Here is a 24425-nt window from a genome sequence, read left to right on the forward strand (position 1 = left end):
AAGAAAAAAAATTCTGTAACTGTGTATGGTGATATTTATTAACTAGACTTATTGTGGTGATCATTTTGTAATATATATAAAATATTGAATCATTATCTTGTACAGCTGAAACTAATATAATGTTGTATGTCAATTATACATCAAAAAAAGAAAAAGAAAACAAATGTTTTACCTCTTCTTTCCTCCAAAATCAGGCAGTACTTTTCATGAGTCTCTCCCAAGTCACTTAAGATATTCTTAATTGCATCATAGTCATCTTTGTTCTTACTTTAAACATTGAAAGCAGGCTCTTTGAGGGTAAACTCTGGCTCCTAACCATCTCACCTAGCACCTCTCACACTCTCTAGTACTTTGCTTGTGCTCTGTAACTAACTGGTGACTGGCTAAACTCAAGACTGAGCTTTTTAAGGAAAAAACATGTATGTCAGAAAGCACTTTACACTCCATGCCTTCTAATTAATCACGTAAATGAAAATGAATTACCACTTAAATTAAAAGAAACATACAATATCACATAGCTGGCCAAGTAATTACATATGACATATGAGTAAATTCTTACCGAATAGAAGGTTTAAGCCTTCGTTTTTAAGAGAGGAGTTTGCAGATGCCATACTTAAAACAGATGCTATATTTTCATTAAGTAATTCCCAAATTAAAAAATAATTAACATAATTTAAAATTGCATTTTAATGCCCAATGAAAATTATCTTCAACCTTTAGAACAAATGAGAATCTGGTCTGAACCCACTTTTCAAATATTTTAAATAACTGAGACTACTTCCTAACACTAACCCTTACAGGTGTTTTTACAACCTTTCTTTTCTTTTACATGAAAACACATTCAAAGGTCCACACTGTATCTAGGCACCTAGGGCCATTCCTGGCACATAACTGGTGATCAATGTGTATTTGTTAAATGAAGGTATTTAGCTGAATAATAAACTTTTTTCTGAACCCAGAAATTGAACAAATATCTTTGTGTGCTTTAGAAAAAAGTCATATGGCTAACAAAGGAAATGGAAAAAATGTTATCTCTGTAAATATAAAAGGCGTATTTAAAAAAAAAATTCAGAGCAGTCCTTAAAGATTTTATAATGGATACACTATTTGCAAGCATAATATGGAAAAAGATGAAAACTGTCAGAAGTTCCATATACTTTGCTGAATTTAATATATATGCATTAGGCAAAACACCCAGGCTTAAGAGCTTAATATCCATTTCATAGAGTCTCATAGGGAAAATATGAGCAGTACAGATTCAATAAATTAAGGTCACCTGACTCAACTGTTTCTCTCATATTTGGGAGTAACTTCAGTAGTGTTATATTCTTTTATAATCTTCTCTATCTCCCCACATTTCCACTTGTGGTTCAAAATGTGGCAAAATGCTTTAAAACTGCAGCTACACTTTTTTTTTTTTCTGATTAGTGTCTGCTTTTTCTGCTCCTTCCACTAGGCAATGTGGTGTAGTGGGAAGATAGTGGGCCTGTTCTGAATTCTGTCACTTATTTGGGCAAGTGCCTTAAACTTTCAGAGCCTCATTTTGCCATACTTAGTCCAGATAGTGTGGCCAGTAAGGTAAGGGACAGGAAAGCATCTAAAACACATAGTAAGAAAAAAAAAAAACAACAAACCACATAGCAAGGAGTCAGTAAATGTCTTTCTTCTGTCATAATTACAAATTAAAGTTTTATGGGGAAAAAACATTGGAGTTGAAACTTCGGCTTCTCCAGTTATCAACTGTTTGATTTTAGTTAGGCAAGTGACTTCATGCTTCTGAAATAACTAATAATACCCGCCTCATAAAGAATGAAAATAACTACCTCATAAAGTTTAAGAATTAAAGGTGATTTGTATTGATAGGAAGCATTTAGGAAACTTCAATTATTATAACATGACTTAAAATGTAGCTATAATAATTATTATTGAATGAACTAAACAAAGATAGAAAGTACTATTATATAACAAGCCAAATTTAACAAATTATGGAGACATCTGTTATGAGATTATGGAAATATGTGAAATTACAAAAAACATGAATTAAACAACTATTTGTTATCATGTATTTCATTATCGATTACAGGTGAACATTGTTTTTTTCTTTCATGTATCTTAGTATTTAAAGGACTCAAAACAATATTTGATCATTATTTCACTTAAAAAACAGAACAAGCTGGGGCTTCCCTGGTGGCGCAGTGGTTGAGAATCTGCCTGCCAATGCAGGGGACACGGGTTCGAGCCCTGGTCTGGGAAGATCCCACGTGCCGCGGAGCAACTGGGCCCGTGAGACACAACTACTGAGCCTGCGCGTCTGGAGCCTGTGCTCCACAAAAAGAGAGGCCGCCATAGTGAAAGGCCCGCGCACCGCGATGAGGAGTGGCCCCCGCTCACCACAACTAGAGAAAGCCCTCGCACAGAAACGAAGACCCAGCACAGCCATAAATAAATAAATAAATAAATAAATAAAAACAAAAAAAAAACAGAACAAGCTGCGTGATACATGTAAATTAGGTATATCTGGACAAAAAAGTCATCCTTAAGAAAAAAATTTGAATCTTGATGACAGTTTTCATTCATAGGTCAAAGGTGTTTCTACTCTAAAACTAGGAAAATTTGATGTTACAATGTTATTCTGCATTTCTGGCATTCCCATGATTGTAGAGAAGATTATAAACCTTACTCAAATGTTCTAAAACTCTGGTATGTATCAGATTCACAGTTTATGTGGCTTGAAAACAGGGTTCATATTTGCATAATTCTTTTCAGTTTAAACTGTGATTTCTTGAACATTAGCTCGATGAATTATGATTCTGCACAAAAGCATTATTTTATCCATTTTGCAGATGGAGAAACCAAGGTTAAAGTCTTTCTTCTGCACAAAGTCAAGACACGACTTCTTCCATACGACACAACAGGGAAAGGAAAACTTCTGAGCAAAAAGTTAAGAGTTTTTTTGCTAACACCTGGCACGTGGTGAAAGGGACCTTTCTGGGCAGAGTTTCCCAAGCCTTGGGTCTTCTTCTCTACCTTTATCCCAAGTGATCTGGCATCAGGGAAATGAATTTTTAAACAATGGACCTTCCATAGTCCTCAGGGGTAGCAGGTGTTTTGTTTGTTTATTTTTAACTCTGGCAAAGAATTCTCTAATTTTTCTACTTTACCTTTTGTGTATATTAACATGCTTTCATTTATCTTGTTTTACTAAATTTACTTTCCTTTTAATCATTCAACATAAACTTCTGTGTTAAATGTTAAATGTTTATCTGTGGATAGATTCAGATAGATTCAGGGGTCTGTTAACTGGAATGGTAAAAACATATCTCTTACGGTCAGCAACCTCTGAAATTTAGCATCGCACTCAACTATAAATGTAGATAGCAAACCACATATTAGCAATACCTGTGACTTCATCACCATTAGAAACAGATGTTTTCTAGCATATTACAGATGTTCCAGATATCTTTTAAGATCTATGTTCATCATTACTTCAAAAGTATGGTACTTATTATATATGCTGTTAGATGTTTGTCATTTTATGTGGCAATGAAGAAACACATATAATACTCTATAACACTTTTAAAATATTTCGTTAATTTATTTCAATATTATTTTCTTTTGTATGTATATATATTTAACTAATGCTTTAAAAATAATATTCTGAGAAGGGGTCCATAGTTTCACTAGCATGCCAAAGGGGTCCACAGCTCACAAAGTGTTAAGAACCTCTGCTAAATGGAGATTACAAAGCAGCCGTGTAGGATATTGTTCAGAATTTGGACCACCAATAAAAAAGGACAGAAGTAGTACTTCTGAAGAGCTGAAGGCTCTTCCAGAAATAAAGGCAATGGAGTCATTCTGATTCCAGATAGTTCCCTAAATCTTAAAGATGCCCAGCTATGGGTCTTGATGACAGCACTTAACAGATTAGGGTAAAATGATCATTTGCCTATTTCCCTCTCATGTCAGGGCCAGGAACTGTGCAAGACAACAGAGATAACAAAGATGAACACAACTTCCTACCTGTCCTTAAGGAGAGTGTGGCTGACTAGGGAACATGAATAAAGAAAATGAATGATTACAGTACAATCCATAGGCTAGAACCCAAGTTGAGTAACGGATGGGGCTGCCAAGGATAGTGTTTACTAAGTGTGAGCCTTCCTCATTTTGTACCTTTTCAGCCAGTAACATCTATCTTAATTTTACAAGCAATGATAAATCAAACCAGCTGATCATGTAGTTATGCTCTAGAGTGGAAGGTAGAACAGGCTTATCTTTACTAGGACATTTAGTTGATAATGAATGAGCCAGGCACCTCTTGATAGGCCACGTTCCACTATCAAGATAACACCTAAAATAAAAACGTCCTGTTTAACACACTGAGTTGTCAACTTAAGATTTGCACACTTTTCTGTATGCAGCCTATACCTCAATTTAAAATATCTAGTTATAAAAAGATACAAGATAGGAAAGACATGCTTATCAGCATAAACAGTGAGCCCTGGATCAAAGGTGAAAGAAAATAATATGCTAAGAAAGTAGTAGACTTTTCAGAGTTATGTCCCCAATTTTCTTTTTCCTGTTAATCAGAGATTAAATAACTTTTGCTGTCCTTAATTTACTATTTAAATTAGTTTAAAAATACTAAAAAGTTTAAATGCTCAAAATCTCTTTTAAGTAACTTGTTAGAGATAATTAAAACAAAAAAATACATTTAAATTAAAAGGTTCTATTTACTATGATTTTCAGGGATTTGTGAAACTTCAGGCATTATAGAATTGGGTCAGAATTTGGAAACTTAAAGTGGAAAAATCTGTTTAAAATGCTATCCTGGGGACCTCCCTGGCGGTCCAGTGGTTAAGACTTCGCCTTCCAATGCAGGGGGTGCAGGTTTGATCCCTGGTCGGGGAGCTAAGATCCCACATGCCTCTGGGCCAAAAAACCAAAACTTAAAAAACAGAAGCAATATTGTAACAAATTCAATAAAGACTTTAAAAATGGTCCACATCAAAAAACGTCTTAAAAAAAAATGCTATCCCATATATACGTACTCCCATGGCCCTACCATTTCACAGAGCACCACAATTCCATAGGAACATGCAAATTTCAGGATCTAATGACAATGGTAATTGTGTCACGCATATCCAGTGTCTATACCTCCTTTGGTGTAAAGTTGATAACCATGTTTATTTTTTTCCCCTCAAGTGTTTAAACACTATTCAAGAGAAACTGAGGCCAAATCAGTTCCACAAATAAATCTTTTATTTTTGGAAAGTAAGATAATCTGAAATGTCTTTACTTCTAGATGAACTTACCTCAAGTTGAACTCTCTGTTCCAAATTCTTGTATGATCTCTGTAATAACTCCCGGGTTCCAAGGACTCCATACCACATCAAGTTTTTAGTTCGGCTCCTGAAAATAAATGTTGGCAGAGAATTTCAGTATAACTATTATTTATTTACTCTTGAAAGGCAGAGAGAGCAAAAGAGGTAATAAATGAAATTAAAGTAACATTGCCTTTGCGTAATTACATTATTGCTATTAGCAAAATTACCTGCATTTTTCAGGGTGCTCCTCTCTCTTATTATTAAATTCTAATGAAATTTTTGCATCTAATCCAATCCCAAAGTAATTGTTCATGACACATTTTTCTGAATATCCATCTCTATAATAAGGAAAAGTACATAAAAGTCAATTTCAGGTTCCTAACAACAATTACAATTTGCACACAAAGTAGCACTTAACACCATTCAAGCCTCTATTTCTTATAGAAGAGAGGAAAGCTTAGCAGGAGTCATTTCCTATTCATATGCCACGCGCACGACCCCAGTACATGTCTGTGATTTTCGGTACATATGATGTAAAGTGATGGTGGGCAGGGCAAAGCAGAGACAGAGTCATGGTAATGCTTTTCTATTAATTGTAACAAAATCTTAGTTCTTCTACCTCCTACATAAGCCCCTCACTACACACACAAATGGGAGGGCCTTGCAGTCAGATGCCAATAGTCCTTTTTTTTAATTAGAAAGTCTCCTCCACACTTGTACTTTTATCGAACATTTATTGAGCAGAAAACAACTAGATCGAGTCCCTTCTTCTAGGTGCTTTGGAAAGTAAATACAAAGGAGTAGTGTCCTTCAGGAGTGTCATTAGAGAAATGAGACATAACAAAAGCAAAATTAAATATGGAAGTACATATTGAACAGCCAATTTTTTTAAGGAGTTTTGAGAAGGGAAGGGACCAGTGTGGGCCAGAAGCTTTCTGAAATAAGTAAACCCAGAGGCCGAATGTGGAGAGATGGCAGAACTGGCAAGACAGAGAAAAAATGAGGTGAAAGGAATAGCCAAAATGTGAGTATGAAGGCAGAGGTGAATAAAGTATTCCAGGGAAAAGTGTGCAGAGCTGTGACTCACTTCGCCATTGGGCTGTTATCCGAGACCACAGACCGGAAGGGACCTACCTCAGATCATGAAAACCACTGTATTTCAAGTGGGTCAATGTACTCATCATTATCGACTTTTGAAATTTTCTGATGATCCTTTTTGGATGTGAAACTATATTTACTGCAATGCATTTAAAATGTTACCATTCGTATAAAACAGAAACAAGGAAAGCCAAAACAAAATATTTGCAGAAGTATTTTCTTACACTGAATCTGGATCTGGGTCAATAAATGGCGTTGCACCAAAAGGATCAATATTTGCTAGTAACATTTTGTTGATAATAGAACTCCCAGCAATTGAGGCAGCTAGTCCTGCTCTTAAACCTGGACGGAAAAAAAATACAGGATCACATGTTAAGAGGAAAACAGAAAGAGCCAGTCCATTGTTTTTAGACCTAATCAGAAACACCTTGCTCCCAAAGCATGGTTTTCAGTGTCTGTTCTTCTCATTAATCATAACTAAGAACTATGACGTTGGTAAATACAAGGTTTTTTTTAAACTTTTTATTTTATATTGGAGTCTAGCAGATTAACAATGTTGTGATAGTATCAGGTGCACAGCAAAGCAACTCAGCCATACATCGTAAATACAAGGTTGTTGATGCTTCTTGGGATCTATATGTTCTCATAAAAATGTAGCAGGTGAGGACCTAAATAGGAATCTCTTCGTGACAGTTTCTTATTTACCATCAATGATTTTGTAACTTCAACAAGTAAATATTACTTCCTTTTTATTAGCAAATAAGGTAGTAAGTCTGTAAGGAATTTACAATAAAGGCTGAATTATCCAGAATGTCATAGTTATCACTTCCATACTCTCAAAGCATAGATAATGATACTCAAGTAAAAATGTTGACATGCTAAGGTAAAAATTCAGTGTTGGTGTCAAGAATAAGTAGCAAAATATTAAACACAGGTATTTATGAATTTTAGAAGAATACAGTATTGAACATAAAAATGAAGCATTCATATTACCTCTAAATATGCAAAACTTCAAATTTATTTCAACAACTAGTTAGCTTTCGACTAACTAGTTATGGTATTCAAAGCTAACGAATTTTATGATCTTCAAACCCAATATTAAGGCTAGAAGCACTAAAGTCTGGTGAGAAGACAAAGGAATAGGGACCCAAGGGAACAGGTAGACAAAAAGGAAACAATAATTCAGAAAAATATGTCATGCAATTGAGAAACACTAGAAAAAAAGTCCTTTCTTTAGCAAACATTCCTTTCCTCAACAATGTGCTCCTCTTAGAAGACGTTCATTATTTTAGCTACAAAGTTTAGCTGATTATCAAATAATCAAGATGAATTTTATTCTGTCATTTAATTTCATAGCTTTGAATATGCAATGGTATACTCTGTGATGCCAGTTCCCTTTATGTCTAAATAAGTAAACAGATGAACAAAACAACCATGCTGGTGAGAGAAAAGAACAGTTTGAAGAGGTGAAGTGTCATATTTCAGATGCCCCATAGAAAAGTACAGTATTTTCTAAAATGTTTTAAGGTTAGCCATATTTACAGCTTCAGCCCAGAAAGGTTCATCCCAGGGCTCCAGGTTTGAAGAGAGATATGACCTCTAGACATGGAAGCCTTTCCAGAACCAAATGTGTTCTGGATTTATCTTTTTTATTTTAATATTTTCATTAAGATATAATTTACATACCATAAAATTCACCCCTTTAAAGTATATAATTCAGTTGTTTGTAGTATATACACAAAGTTGTGCGATGATCACTATTAATTGAGAACTTTTTATTACTCCCCAAAAGAAACCCCTTACCCATTAGCAGTCATTTTCCATTCCTCCCATTGCCCCCTGTTCTCAGATCCTGGGAACCACTAAACTATCTTCTTTCTCTGTGGATTTGACTATTCTGGACATTTCATGTAAATGGAATCATATAATATGTGCCTTTTTGTGTTGAGCTTCTTTTGCTTGGCATAATGTTTTCAAGGGTAATCATGTTGTAGCATATATCAGCGCTTCATCCTTTTTAATGGTTGACTAATATTCCATTGTATGGATATACCACATTTTGTTCCTCCATTCATCAACTGATGAATATTTGGGTTGTTTCCACTTTTTGGCTACTATGAACACTGTTGCTATAAACAGTCATGTACTAGTTTTTGTGCAGACATGTATTTTCAGTTCTTATGGGTATATATGTAGTAGTAGAATTCCTGGATTATACGTTAACTCTGTGTTTAATCCTTTGAAGAACTGCCAAACTGTTTTCCAAAATGGCTGCACCATTTTACATTCTAACCAGCAGTGTATGAAAGTTCCAATTTCTCCATGTCCTTGCCAATATTTGTTATTATCTGTCTTTTTTTGATAGTCATCCCAAAAGGGTAAAGTGGTATCTCATTGTGGATCTGACTTCATTTCCCTGATGAGTAATGATGTTGAGCATCTTTTCATGTGCTTATTGGACATTTGAATAATTTTTAGGGAAAATGTCTACTCAGATCCTTTGCCCATTTTAAAATTGGGATATGTCTTTCTATTGTTGAATTTTTAAGATTTATCTATATATCTTGGATGCTAGTCCTTTATGAGATATATTATTTGCAACTATTTTCTCCCATCCTGTGGACTGTCATCTCACTTTCTTGATAGTGCCCTTTGACTCACACAAATCTTTAATTTTAGTGAAGTCCAATTTATCTTTTTTTTCTTTTGTTGTTTGCGCTTTTGGAGTCATGGCTAAGAAACTATTGCCTAATCCAAGGTTATGAACATTTATGTCTATGTTTTCATTTTATAGTTTCATATTTTTAGCTCTTACCTTTAAGTCTTTTAGCCATAATGAGTGAATTTTTATATATGGTGTGAGGCAGGGGTCCATCATAATTCTTTGCATGTGAATATCTAGTTGCCCTGGTAACACTGATTGAAAAGACTATTCTTTCCCCATTAAATAATTGTCTTAGCACATTTGTTGAAAATCAATTGACCATAAATGTAGGGGTTTATTTCTGGACTTTCAGTTCTATTCTATTGATCTATATGACCATTTTCATGCCAGCACTATGCAGTTTTGATTACTGTAGCTTTGGAGGAAATTTTGAAATCAGAAAGTATGTTTCCTTTGTTGCTTTTGTTGTGGTCATCCATTTACAAAAAAAAAAAAAAAACAGAATAGAAAGACAGTGGAACTTAAAAAAAAAAGGAAGTGTGTTTCCTTCAACTTTGTTCTTCCTTTTCAAGACTTTTCAGCTATCCTGAGTTCTTCGTATTTCCATAAGAATTTTAAGGTCGCTTATCAATTTCTTTGAAAAAAGCAATTGTGATTTTGATAAGGGTTGTGTGGAATCTTTAGCTCAATTTGAGGAGAGCTGCCATCTTAATAATATCTAGTCCTCTGATCCATGAACACAGATGTCTTTCAATTTTGTTAGGTCTTTTAAAATTTCTTTCAACAATGTTTTGTAGTTTTCAGTGTTCAAATAGTTCAGCTTCTTGGTTAAATTTACTCAGTTTTTTGGGTTATTTTGGATGCTATTGGAAATTATTTTCTAAAGATCTTCAGATTGTTCATTACTAGTGTATAGAAATACAATTATTTTTTATATATTTCTCTTTTATCTTGCAACCTTGTTGTTTTTGTTTATTAGCTCTAATTGTGCGTGTGTGTGTGTGTGTGTGTGTGCGTGTGTGTGTGTTCCTTAGGATTTTCTATATACAAGGTCAAAGTGTGAAGAGATACAGTTTTGCTTTCTCCTTTCCAATTTGAATGCCTTTAATTCTTTTTATTTTGCCTAATTGCCCAAGCTAGAACCTCCAACAAGGCTGAATAGAAGTGGCTAGTTTGGACATCTTTGTCTTGTTCCTAATATTAGGGAGAAAGATTTCAGCCTTTCACCATTAAATATGAGGTTGGCTATAGGTTTTTCATAGATGGCCTTCTCAGGCTAAAAAGTTTTTTTCTATTCCTAGTTTGTTGAGTGGTATTACCACTGGAAGGTGTTGAATTTTTTTAAAATGCCTTTTCTGTATTTATTGAGATGATTGTATAGTTTTTGCTCCTTATTCTATTAAGATGGTATATTACATTGATTAATTTTCATATGTTGAATCAATTCTGCATTAGTAGGATACTATTCACTTGATCATGGTGTATAATTCTTTTTATATGTTGTTGGATTCAGTTAGCTAGGATTTTGTTGAGGATTTTTGTGTTGCTATTCATCAAGGATATTGGCCTATAGCTTTCTCATGATGTCTTTGACTGGTTTTGGTGTCAGGGCAATATTGGCCTCATAGAATGAGTTAGAAAGTGTTCTTTCAACAACAACAAAAAGACACAAATAGTCTTATTTCCAAAACGGAAAGAGACTAACAGACAAAGAAAACAAACTTATGGTTACCAAAGGGGAAAGGGAGGTGGGGGGAGGGATAAATTAGGAGGCTGGGATTAACATACACACACTACTATGTATAAAATAGATAACCAACAAGGATCTACTGTATAGCACAGGGAACTATACTCAATATTATGTAATAAGCTATAAAGGAAAAGAATCTGAAAAAGAATACATATATGAAACTGAATTGCTGTGCTGTACACCCAAAACTTACATGATAATGTAAATCAACTATACATTAATAAAAAATAAATAAAATAAAACGTAAGTTAAGAAAAGTGTTCTTTCTTTTTCTAGTTTTTGGAAGAGTTTGTAAGGGACTGGTGTATTAATTCTTCTTTAAACATTTGGTAGAATTCACCAGTGAAGCAATTTGGGCCTGGGCTTTTCTTTGGAGGAAGTTTTTTGATTACTAATTCAATCTCTTTCCTTGTCATAGATCCAGTTAGATTTTCTATTTCTTCTTGAATCAGTTTCAGTAGTTTGCCTGTTTCTAGGAGTTTGTCCATTTCATCTAAGTTATCTAATTTGTTGGCATGCAATATTTTATAGTTTTTCCTTACAATCCTTCCTATTTCTGTAAGGTCCATAGCAATGTCTCCTCTTTCATTCCTGATTTCAGGAACCTGAATCGTCTCTCTTATTTCCTGGGTCAGTCTAGCTAAAGGCTTATCAATTTTGTTAAACTGTTCACAGAACCAAGTTCTGGTTTTATTGATTTTCTGTATTGTTTTATATTCTCCTATGTCACTTATTTCCACTCAAAACTTTATTATTTCCTTCCTACTGCTTGTTATGGGTTTGTTTACTCTTATTTTTCTAGTTTATTAAAGTGGAGAGTCTGGTTTTTGTAGTCATTCTACTTTTTAAATATAGACATTTAATACATTTCACTCTAGCACTACTTTAGCTGCAGCAAATAAATTTTGGTATGGTGTATTTTTGTTTTCATTCATACCAAAGTATTTTTTAAAATTTCTCTGAGATTTTTTTTTCTTTGACCCACTTATTTCCACATATTTGTGCATTTCCCAAATTTCCTTCTGTTATTGATTTTTAATTTCATTCCATTGTGGTTGGAGATCATACTTTGTATGATTTCAATCCTTCTAAATTTATTTAGAATTGTTGTATGGCCTAATATATGGTCTATCTTGGAGAATTTTCCATATGCACTTGAGAAGAATGTGTATTTTGCTATCGTTAGGTGGAGTGTTCTGTAGACATGTTAGCTATACTTGTCTTACGTGTTTTTCAAGTTTTCTATTTCCTTCTTGCTCTGTCCAGTTGTTTTATTCATTACTGAAAGTGGGATAATAAAGTCTCCAACTATTATTTTTGAATTATGATTCACCTTTAAAAATAATTTGTAGGAGAAATTGATTTTCAGGGTGTAATTTGGGTTCCAATCTACTCTGGAACGAATCTGGAAAGTTTTCACTGAGTCAAACAAATGGTATTTAAGGAGACCTCTGAGACATCTACATTTATATCCCATCCTTTCCACACAAGTCCTTTGGTTTCTGCTAATATTATCCTAATCCCAAGCCTTTATCCAGGGAAGGCTATGGAGATACATAAAAGGTAGTAGAATATAAGATCAAATTTACCATGAGTACTTAAATGCAGATTCCTGGGCTCCACTCTAGAACTACTCAATCAGAATTTCTCAGGGCAGGGTTCAGGAACACTGGCTTTAATACTTCCTAGGCAACTCTTGTACACACCAAAGTCTAAGGATGTGGACTCTGACTGACAAGAGTACCAAGAACATTTTCTTAAAGGAACATTTACCTTTAAGAACACATTTCTAGGGACTTCCCTAGCGGTTCAGCGGTAAAGAATCCTCCTTACAATGCAGGGGACGCAGGTTTGATCCCTGGTCAGGGAACTAAGGTCCCACACGCCGCAGGGCAGCTAAGCCCACGTGCCGCAAACTACGAAGCCCACGTGCCCTGGAGCCTGCGCACCACAACGGGAGAAGAGAAAACCCGCACACCACAACTAGAGAGAAGCCCGCGCACCACAATGAAGAGCCCACACGCCTCAACGACAGATCCTGCATGCCTCAACGAAGATCCCAGTGCCACAACGAAGAGCCAGCACAGCCAAAAATAAACAAAAATAAATAAATAAATAAATAAATAATAAATCTTAAAGAAGAAAAAAAGAACACAGTTCTATAGTTCAGGAAAATGAGTACTTATACGTTTTCATGGAAATACTTAAAAATACACCATGTTTCAGAATCTGTACTACCTGGGCAGATTATTCTGGTATTGAGCACTGGGAGGTTTTCTTTACTGGCTGCCACAGCAGGACCAGAGCCAGAGTCAGTTTGGGAACGACTTGCCCGGCCATCTGGAGACCGAGGTGCAGTTTTAACTGTTGGCAAAAAGTCCAGATTAAAAGGAGATAAAGTTATAAAAATAAGCAAGTCCTTACACACTCATGACATAAAATAATTTCATACATGTTTAATCAGTAGAACCAAAAATAATTACATTGTGTTTATTCTTTTACCATTTTCTGTTCATTTTCTTGGGATTTACTATGTGGAAGGAATCTGCCACAGTTAGAAGTCTTGATCTCCCATCTCGAATAGATGGCAATTAATAAAAAATAGATGCTTACCATAATTAAAGGTCAGTGATACTCATAATTTGAATGTGAGAAACCCATTATTAAAGAAAAAGGAAATTCTGAAGCCTGACAATTTTTGAAAATGTAACATGTGTTGCAGTGTATACTACCAATGCAATCCTCTTCTCAAAAATGTTGGATAAATGATAAAATTTAAGGAATGTAATTCCCAGAGCTAACAGTGAAACATGAGTAGCATTTTCTTCTACACATGGAAGGAAAAATATTATTTTTTCAAATGAAACCAATATACTTTTCCTGTACTTCCCAATTAATTATTTACTCAAGACAGTGATTTGTCCAAAACAGGTTTATCATATTTTTATAAAAGCTCAATATGTTTAAAAAATTTTTCCAAAACAGAATTACTCTCAAAGTAAACAACAAAAAGAGAGACTTAATTCTATCTAAACTGGGGCAATTTAATGGAGAGCAAATAGTATCTTTAACTAATTTAGGAGCAATGGGCAGGTGTTTAAAAAAACAGTAGTCCTCAAAGTCAATTTAAAAATACTCTAAAACTTAATTATCTTTACTCTCCCAAAGACTAATTACAAACTAACTATATTAATCTTACACACTCATCTCTCTGTTCAAAAACAGTCCAGCTGCACTGAAGAAAAGTAGCAGAACAGGCACTCCTTTCTTTTCTGTTTTTTTGTTTTTTGACAGATGGGAGCCCTGGAACTACTTTCTAATAAAAACAACCTTTTGATATTCATCTCTGATAAAAAACAGAGTGTGTTCTAGCGACTAAGATTGATCTTCCATTGCAGGTAACTAAATTAATGTTTCATGGTTCTTCTTAAACATAACATCTCATTGATCATATTAACGTGTATTCTGCACATCTCAGATGTACGAATTATTATATTATTCAATGATAATACAATGAATATGCTTCAAACAATTAATGATTAATACAGAAACACTTCTACTGCTACTGATTCCCACTAAATTGGATTACTAGCCAAAAAATAAGATCAAATACTGCTCTATAAAGACTTGTATAATCTATGCCTATTTCAATAACAATATCTACACCACTATATCTGTATGTTTTTGGTTTCCTTTGCAGGCTATAACGGAAGGGTCAAATTCATGAGAGTATAGTAAGGTGGGATGGTAGCTGGTTAGAACACCATTACCAATGAGTGCTGAAAAACCAGTCCTCCAAAGAGAGCCATTCATTATGTCCAGAATGAGTAGCGTACAGGTAGCGGTGTATTCTTGCATTACAGAACTGTCTGGAGCATATTGCTCAAAACGGAGCATTGTATTTTAATGGGGTATCATAGCGACCAAATGGGTGCAACCAGAAAAAAAAAAGTTTAAAATCATCAAATTAGATTGGTAAAGCAATTTAGGAGAGAGCATCTGGAAAAGAAGACATAATGTGTGGGAAGGGACTATGATGCCATGAAAGCTGTTTTCGGTATCATTTCAGGGCTGCCGCACAGCAGGCACCTTCAATATCGTGAAATGATGTGTGTAAAACTGCTTTTAAACTAGCCATAAAGCCCTACACAAATGTCAGTAGTTGTTACTGTTAACATGATCATACATAAAAGTTTACTAATAATAACTGTAATCATGGGTAGAGATTTAAGGAAGAATATATAAAGCTCAATACATTAACAAAAGAAAAACTTCCTAAGAATTAGAGCTGACCATGAGAGGGGGACGAAGTGAAAGTGAGTAGTCCGAAGGCTCAATGACCATCAGTCAAGGCTGTAAAATATGCCTGCGTTGGATTATATTCTGCAATGGGGCCATTTAAGGTCTAAAAGATCTAAGGTTATAAAATTGGGTTGTGTGCTGGCATAGGTACACATAAGGTCTAAAAGGACTAAGGATGTAGAATATAAAAGCACTGGTTGTATGTCAGACATGTGAGGTCTATAATATGGTCTAATTTCAAAGTTTCTAAGAGTTTTAAGTACAATTAAGAACTACTCTTTCAAAGTTAGTGTAGTTAGCAACAACAGCGGAAGTAGTAGCAATAATCATAATAGTGATAATGACAGCAAACATTCCTTTACAGCACAATGTACCAGGTGCTATTTTAGGCACTTAATGTGCGTTAACTTATTTAAAGGTCACAACAAGTAGGTACATTATTATCCCCATTTCACAAATGAGGAAACCACAGAGAACTTAAGTAACCTATCCAAGTTTATATGTAATGGAAGTAAAAGCAAAAATTTAATGATGGCAAACAGTTGTGATATAATATCAATTGATTTTCATTAGTACTATGTAATTATTTTCATATTATCTTCTCATCTTCATTAATATTTCTGCTTGTTTTATTCTAGTAAATTAACACTTTTTCCCTCAAACAACATGAAAAATTAAAAGTATAAATTCATCTTCAATTAAAACCTAAAAGGTAGAGAAACAGTTAATAATATTCAAGCAACTACACAATAATTTCCCGGCAAAAATAATTTCAGCAGAGATAGGGTTGTAACTAGATGTCCTATGATTTAAAAAGTTAATTTAGCGATAAGGATTATCAGCCATCTAGGCTGATCAATGGAACTCAAGGGACTGATAAATTATTTAAACGTCAAGTTTTATGCATGTGAGGCCTGCAGCTTCCATATTATTCTCAAAGGAATCTGCGGGCTAAAATAGGTTAAAATCTGCTGTTCTGGTGTTTACGCTTTCTTCAGGAAAGCTAAGATATTTAGCCACATTTGGTCCCCAAATCCTTAGTTTATTATGATGATTTCCAGATCATGTGATAAAAAAGGGATGCGAGAGTACTTGACAATGGTCTATTTAGACCATTAATGTTACCTTCATTATTTTAGCATTCATGAATATCTAAGCTTTAACTTCTGAAAAACCTTGTTAAAAATACAAATAGTTTATTTCAAACTGATAGGCCTTTTGAAAACTAAAAGCAGAATTACATTTTATTTAATTCCAAAATAATTTTATCACAGTTTTCTTACCAGTTAATGACGCTTTTGCATCATCTTCTTTTGATTCATCTTTAGACTCATCTGTTTCTGTGCTATCGTAATCAAATGATTGATTAACTGGTTCAGAGGAGTGAACTGTCTGGTCATCCATCACTTTAAGTACCCAGAAGAGAAATATGTTTGAACAAGCAAAAATAAGATCCATAAATATTAAAATATGCTTAAAAAAGGAAAATTGAAATAGAAACCCAAAGAGATTCCACATTCACAAATAAGCACTGATTGGCAGTGAACTTTGGGGTCATGTGATGTCTGTTAAGTACTAGAGATTATAAAAGGAAAAATTTTAAATTGTCGAAATTATATTTTTAGCAGAAGAGAAAAAATAAAATATAAGAACTTTAGAGAATGAAATACAAGTCCAATTACAAGTTACAATCTGTTTCTGAATATTATTTACATTAAAGTTAACTTCTAATCTACTACTAAAATTCTGAGAGAAGTATACATATTTACATTACTACAAACAATTAAAATATAGGTGTAACTTTTATAAACTCTTAAAAAAGCAACATCAACATTTAGGAAATAAATGTTAAAATATTTTCAAAGTCGTTTATAGGTTTGATATTCTTTAAGAATTTAACAGATTCCAGTTTAAAAATTTTTAATTTTAGAAATATGATTTAAAGGTAATTTTTAACTTTATTTTAATGTTTCCAGTGTACTTTATCTCTGAAACTTTTTAAAGTGTGTCCAGACTGACCAATAGGAAAATTCCCTTGTGCTTGCCACGGGAGTGCTGCTCCCTTCTTCAGAAGTTACTTTTGTTAATGTGTACCTTTTCCGGCCTCTTCAATGACTTGCCTCACTGCTTTCTTTAAACTGTTTGCCCGCAGCATTATTTCCCTCGGTTTGACAGTTTTCTGGGAGGAAGGTTTTGTAGTGTCATCCAAGAGTTGTTCCTTGCTTTCCCACAAGGATTCTTCGCTGGAAGATTCTACAGGATCTTCTTCTACAATGAGAGGGCTGATGTCCGGGAGAACCGGACTAGCCTGGGAATCTGTGTGCAAAGCCTGGAGCAGTTGTTCAAGCTTCTCATTTAGAACTGAACACTAAGAAAACAAAAGCACGGGAATGAATCTTCATTTAGTGGAGATGGAAAGTGATAGTTTAAATGAATGGTTTTTGATTTTTAGAGGAAAGATGCCTACATTGATGTTTATCATTAATTGGTTATCTATTACAAATTATACCTTAGACCGCTATGGACTTAATAATTTATGATTTTTTTTAAAAAACAGCACAATTATTCTGTAAATTTACTGATTTATACTTCCAGAACTATTCAAGCACCATCGCACACGTGAAAATCTTTACAATCTTCCTAAAGCCATTTTTCTTTAAAAGAAAACAACGAAACCTTCACGATAAAGTGACACATTACATTAACAATTTACACATTATACAAAATTTGCTGTACATTATACAAAACGTTGCACAAACTTTTTTTTAAGTAATCAACTTAGACAGGCACTGCCAAGCCTGTCTGAGTCTTGTAAACACAAACTGCCAAGTCTGGCTGAGTCCTGTAAACTCACCTTCAAAGCTCTGGTTTGCAAAGGAGTGACAGTACTTAAGGGATTATTGGCTCAAAGAAAGAGAAAAAGGAACGTGCACAGGATAAGGAAGAACGATGCAGAAAGAAAGCAAGTACCGGGCCCTTGTTTCTTTCTGCTTTTCTTGAATTCCTAAGGGTAAAGAAACATTTAGAACTGAAGCTATTGATGCTGCTGCCGAATATACGTTTTACCTCCACACAATTTCCAGTCCCTTCCGCCTCCCTTTGTTTTTGATGACACGCCAAGAGAAAGTTACAGCAGAGACAGTTATGAGAAAAAAGTGTGACTACAGAGGGTTTCTGTTTTCTGAAGCTCTCCACAGAGTAGAAAAACAAGAGAAAGAGGCTGAAAACTTCAAACGTATATTTCTATTTTCTTTTCCTTCCACTCCATCAAACCACCATCTACAGCTGGGGAAGATCATTCCTTTGCAAAGCCCAAGAGAGCCAAGCCTTTTGTGAGAATGCCCTGTCCTGAACAAATGAAAGCAAAGATGGTAGCTTTCAAGGTTCAGTAAACTATTCTTATTTTAGCCTCAGAAAGCTCACAACGGAAAAGAAATATCTATAAAGAAAAAGGCAATGCAAGAAACAGAACCCTGAAAGAGGCCGAGGATCATAACATCTGGGAAATCCAAGCAACCATGCTGGGAGGGAACTTGAGTGGCCAAGGTTTGCCTGGAAGTGGAAAACCATTCCTCTTCCCCCTGGAAAGCCAGCTTCCCAGCATTTCCCCCCATGTGACCCAACTACTGTGCATTTCTCCTTCAAAATGTCAATCAGTGGGAAAAAGGAGTTGAGTTATCAAGTTCGGCGTGTTGGTCTTCAGCAATGCAGTTTTTCTACATATTAACGGGACTAACCATAAAGCATGTTTTAAACCCTCATATCTGATTCAAAAGTAATTTTTCTCTTGGTTTAAGATGTTTTGGCAGGAAAGCCACTGAATCAATTTAGCTGTAAAACACAGTTCAATATTAACATTGTCAGTAAAAAACCTTCATGTCCTGAACACGTCCCGCTTACTTTATTGGCCACGGCATCGGCTGCAACAGCTTTTTCCAACGTTTTTTCATGCGCCTTCTCTACTTTGGCAACGAAATCCTTTACAGTTTCACAAAGTACCCTTTGAAGAAAAGAAATTGTGCAGTTCAGGAAACTCAGTAGGCTGATTTGCTTTGATTTACAAACATATTTAAAAATAAGCACAATTAATTAAACTGTTAAAATATCGGGATCATTTGTTTATAAACCCATAACTTGTTTTTGCTGTGTAACATGTCCTATATAAGTTCAAGACATTCGAAGTGATAAATGGATACATGAATAAACCTTGCTCTACATAATATACATAAGTCATTTTAAGGTTATAACAAGCCTTTCTCAAATATTTAAATTTTTAAAATTCTTGAGAAGAGTAGTTGTAGACCTTATTTAAAAAAGAAACCATTATCTTCTGCACCTTATGTATCCTTATAACAGGACTTTCAGTGTTGAGCAAACAAGAATAAATCTGTCACTAATGGTGTCACTGTTGCTCTCCTATTCATTATATGGGTAACTATATCCTTCCTGAAGAGGAAAGAGGTTGTGCGTTATGCTGGAAACCAACCTGCCACTTGAACTGAGTTATAGTCTCTGTAAATCCATTCATTTTTTCCCCTTAAAATAACCAATGTAATACCATGCAGACTAACTGAATTTAGGTCTTGTTAGTGTCAGCAGTGTATGGTTTACTTGTTTGTTTCTTTTAATTACATTTGGTTTCTTTGCAATAGAAATAGACTAGAAGAAAAAAATCTGAAACATTAAAAAATTTGTCAAAAGTCTTTAGAACTGGTGTTGGATTAAAAACTACAACCAACAGAATGGTATATGACCAGCTTTTTGTAGCAAGCACTTATAAAGTGACTTTGAAAACAAAATCAGACTATTTTAAAATAATAATATTTCTCTTTAACATTGATAAAGGTTGAGGAATTTTAGGAAAAAAAACCCCAGATTACAGCAATTATTTTTTTCTATTACACTCACAATTTTCTCTGGTATGTGAGTGACATAAACTTTCCAGGTACTTAAGTATTAGGAAATCGAGCCATTCAATAGATACAGTACACACACACACACACACACACACACACACACACACACTCTCTCTCTCTCTTCAAACCTTCACATTTATCATCTAAGAAATAAATGAATTACTCCTAACATTTTTTGTTTTATTTGTTATTTTTGGCAACCATTTCTAGATTTCACTTGGACAAAAGGTAATACTTCCTAACCTTTAACCTTTTTGGTTGGGCTTTTAAACAAATTTCTACAGAGACTCTAGCTAACCATTTATTAGAGGTTCATTCATTTGTTTCATGTCAAGTTTGGTCTTCTTTGTTCATGTATAATATTTTTATGGAATTTCTTGAAATATTCAGGCAGGCTACTATGAAATTTCTTCTGTGAACTTTACTGAAAGTTTTTCTAAGACGTCCCACGTTTAGGAAGAGGAAACAATGACATTCCGTCCTCTTTACGGAACTCCAAAATAAAAGTTTTCCTTGTTACTATTACAACGCTGTGTTGATCAATTTTCCTCTTGGATTTGTGAAATTGCATAATGCCATAACATTATCATAGCTACTTTTGCTGGCATTTCACTAACTCCTAGGGACAGAGCCTGTCGGTCCATCAGCCTAGGAATGAAAGGGGCAGCAGAGGTGCTTCTCCTCACTTGTGCCATGCTGCTGAGGCAGACAGAGGCTCAGGGAGAGAGGAGGACACTGGGTTAGGGAACGCTTGCCATTTAGTTGGGGGAATCTTATGGTCCACTAAGTTCCATATTCCAGAAGATAGAGGATATTTATAATCAGGAGGAATGAATTCACTTTTTGTTATACCTAAATGGTGAATGCAGAGGTTTTTAAAATAGAAATAAAATGTATACTTAAAAGCAGTGTGATTTCAAAGTCACACCAACTAGGAACTTGCAAACTTGGGGAAAAACAGTTTTAAGATGTATTTACTATAGTAACACAAAAAACTGTATCCTCCAACTGGTACAGTTTCCTGCTTTAATACATAAAGACTTCCAGAAAATATGTGCAAAAATCAAATGAATGAAACTGGAACATGGATCTTCACATAGAGCTAAAAATATGCTAAATTCCTAATTCCACGTTTAATTAACATTAGTCATCATTTTGATGAGGTATATCCAGCACTGTACTTCTTTAGTTTTGTTCTCTCTCTTCCAAGCTGAACATGGTCAAATTACTCAGTTGAAGCTAACAACAGTCCACACAGCTAGCATGCTTTATGATTCCCACCATCATCTTTATTATGTTATATAGGGGATCTACACTTATCACTGCTAACAGCATCTTCATTTATCAGTTTTCCACTTATTTTTTTAATAGGGGTAAATGACAATAAAACATGCAAATGCTACACTAAGAAAAATACGGCGATGGTTCCCAAGCAGAACCACATATTGGTAGCCAGTACCTGAAAACTTCATTTTTAATCTGATATTTAAAAGTTCCAATCAGAAATTAAAGGTGATTTACAAACATCAATGCGTAATATATTAAAACCCCTAGCTATCTATGTGCTCTGAGGAAAGATTCTAACTACATATCTAACCTCATCTATTCAGTGAGGGGGTTCGCCTAAATTATCTCTAAGATAGATCCTAAATCTAAAATTCTATGGTTCTATGACAATGGTTCCAATTTTATTATTTCTTCCCGCTAATGATCCCATTTTCTGAGAAATTTTTTTTAATGTTTATTTATTTATTTATTTATTATTTTTTTGGGGTGCATCAGGTCTTAGCTGCAGTGTGCAAGCTCTCTAGTTGTGGCGTGCAGGCTCCAGAGCACTGTAGGCTCTGTAGTTGTGGCACGCAGGCTCCCGAGAGCATGGGCTCTGCAGTTTGTGGCATGCGGGCTCTCTAGTTGAGGCACAAGGGCTCAGTAGTTGCGGTGCATGGGCTTAGTTGCCCCACAGCATGTGGGATCTTAGTTTCCCGACCAGGGATCAAACCCATGTCCCCTGTATTGGAAGGCGGATTCTTAACCACTGGACCACCAGGGAAGTCCCCGAGAATTTTTGTCTACAGAATAAATTGCATTTACTTTATAACTTGTTTTTTATTTTTATTAATAAATGGCATCTATAATGACTAATTAGTCCTTCTGAATCTCAGAAGATAACTCATGTTACCATACTGAACTGACAAAATTACAAAGTCAAAGAAATGTTGACTTTATGTTGATGAACTACATTAGTTAACCTACTTATTAGCTATGCTGATGAAATACAGCTTTTCCATCAGCATTTTCAACGTTTTAAAATAGTTAAAAATAGCTTAAGCTACTGGGAATTACTATTTTATGAAACAAATATAAACATACACAAGAGGTTTAGTTAAAATGTTCTGCCTTAATGCATCACTCAACAAGTAAATGGCATTAACAAAAGAAGAGAATTCTTTATCTAGGTGGTAGTTAAAAGAATGTAGATGTAAATGTGTATGTGTATTATCTTTTTCTAATCACTAAGTTGTACCTTTATGATTTGAGTACTTTACTGTGTATATGTTGTGCCTCAAATAACACAGTTTTTTAAAAGTAGGGAGAACTATTATAGATTTTCTAAGTCTTAGAGACATAAACCCTAATGCAATACATGCCCTGTTTGGATTTTGATTTGAACGAATCAATTGTCTAAAAAAAACTTCAAGAAAATTAGGGGAAATGGAATATAGGTTGAGTAATTATTATTAATTTTATTAGACTTTTAAAAAAGATTATTGGATATACATACTGAAAGTGGAATAAAATGATTTCTGGGATTTGCTTAGAGATACTCCAGCAAAAGAAAGTGGGGAGTAGATGACAAAATGTTGATAAATACTGAAGCTGAGTGATGGGTATGGTGGGAAATCATTATACTAGTGTCTCTACTTTTTTGCATATTTGAAAAAAATCCATAACAAAAGTCAAAGTAAAAATATACCATATCACTGGTACAAAGTTATTACATATTGTCCTCTCTTTTCTCTCTTGAATCTCTTTATGGCAAATCCCCCAGAATTTTAATCTGCAGTTGTAAAGTTCAGGCATCTGGACAGGCCTGGGAGCTCAGACAAGTGACAAGAGGGGACCAAGGTTGTAATAGAATCTGCTTAAAGGCAAATGAGCTAGTCAGGGAGGAATCCAAAGCCAAGCTAAGAGTAGAGCCTAGACAAGGAGCCAGGTCAAGGTCAAGGAAAAAATGTGAATGCAGTTGGGTAAAACATGAGGTGATGATACCATAATTTAATATAGCACTCTGTAGTTTATAAGCTCTAATTTTATTTCATTACTCAAGTTAATTCCCCTAACAGTTCCATGAGGGAGGAAGGACAGGCATTCTTTCCATTCTTACACTTGATAAAACAGGCATAGGTCACAAAGCCAGCAAATGGTTGAATCTCATCTAGGACCTCAGACTGACATAGTACAGCACTGTGACTTAACGTCAGTGGTTTTAAAGCTGTTTTTCAGAAATATTTCAGGGATTTCACCAAGGCTTGATTAAAATTTCATTTAGAAATATAGAATATAATTTTTTAAATGTTCTTAACATTTAAAAATAACTGTTAGGTATACAAGAGAACAATACTATGTTAGCTTTTACTTTAGAATTCACTATTTTTTGTGCAAATCTCGTACTATATTTAATGCAGTTTCCAGTTATTTCTGTATTTTATGTTGGTTACATGGTCGTAAGGAAATTGTCTTCAATTAAACAAAAATGGCATCCTTACGACCACGTAGCCAACATAAAATACAGAAATAATTGGAAACTGCATAGGACATAAAACTAAAACTGTCACCTATAACCTTATTGCTTATTTTTCTGTTAAGTAACTAATAATTTAATCCTATCCAATGTATTAATGCCAACAAAATAAAATTTTAGTTTTTTAATATTGGGATTCTGCATAAAATTTTATTTGAAAAAAGACAGTTATAAGTCAATTCTCATCTTAAAGAAATAAAAATAAAAAACACATAAAATGTAAAAGAGGCAGTAATCAAACACCCGAAAGCCAATATTAAAGCTTTGCTAACATCTGAACTAAGAAAGGTGGCCAAATAAAATATTTACTTAACTGTATTAAAGAATAATTCTATAACTTGTTATACCTTTCAAAAGTTTCCATTGCAACTTTCAATCTTTTCTAGCCATGTCCTCTAAAATGTCCCATAAAGAGGCACTTGACTCATAGGGCAAGGGTGGCAAATGCAAATGTCTTCCTCATAGAAGTAACTTAAGAAATACCAGAGGAAGTAACTTTGGTATGTGAATTTGGCCCAAGAGGAGAAAGACAATAGGGAGTGCTAAGGCCTGGGACAAAGTAGAGATT

General features: G+C 34.5%; 1 protein-coding gene across 7 annotated transcripts in view; it reads right to left on the bottom strand.

Annotated features, from left to right (window-relative positions):
- DGKH (diacylglycerol kinase eta) overlaps positions 1–24425 on the bottom strand; it is a 184609-nt gene that overhangs the window by 33770 nt on the left and 126414 nt on the right. For all 7 annotated transcript variants that reach the window (XM_068526471.1, XM_068526468.1, XM_068526469.1 and 4 more), the window contains exons 15-21: positions 19040–19139; positions 17234–17507; positions 16423–16545; positions 13076–13201; positions 6647–6764; positions 5552–5662; positions 5313–5409 (exon numbers count right to left, since the gene is read on the bottom strand). In XM_068526471.1, coding sequence (XP_068382572.1) covers positions 5313–5409; positions 5552–5662; positions 6647–6764; positions 13076–13201; positions 16423–16545; positions 17234–17507; positions 19040–19139 — 949 coding nt within the window. The remainder of the gene's footprint in view (positions 1–5312; positions 5410–5551; positions 5663–6646; positions 6765–13075; positions 13202–16422; positions 16546–17233; positions 17508–19039; positions 19140–24425) is intronic.

The sequence above is a fragment of the Eschrichtius robustus genome, chromosome 18, assembly GCF_028021215.1.
Source record: "Eschrichtius robustus isolate mEscRob2 chromosome 18, mEscRob2.pri, whole genome shotgun sequence".
Classification (NCBI taxonomy): domain Eukaryota; kingdom Metazoa; phylum Chordata; class Mammalia; order Artiodactyla; family Eschrichtiidae; genus Eschrichtius; species Eschrichtius robustus.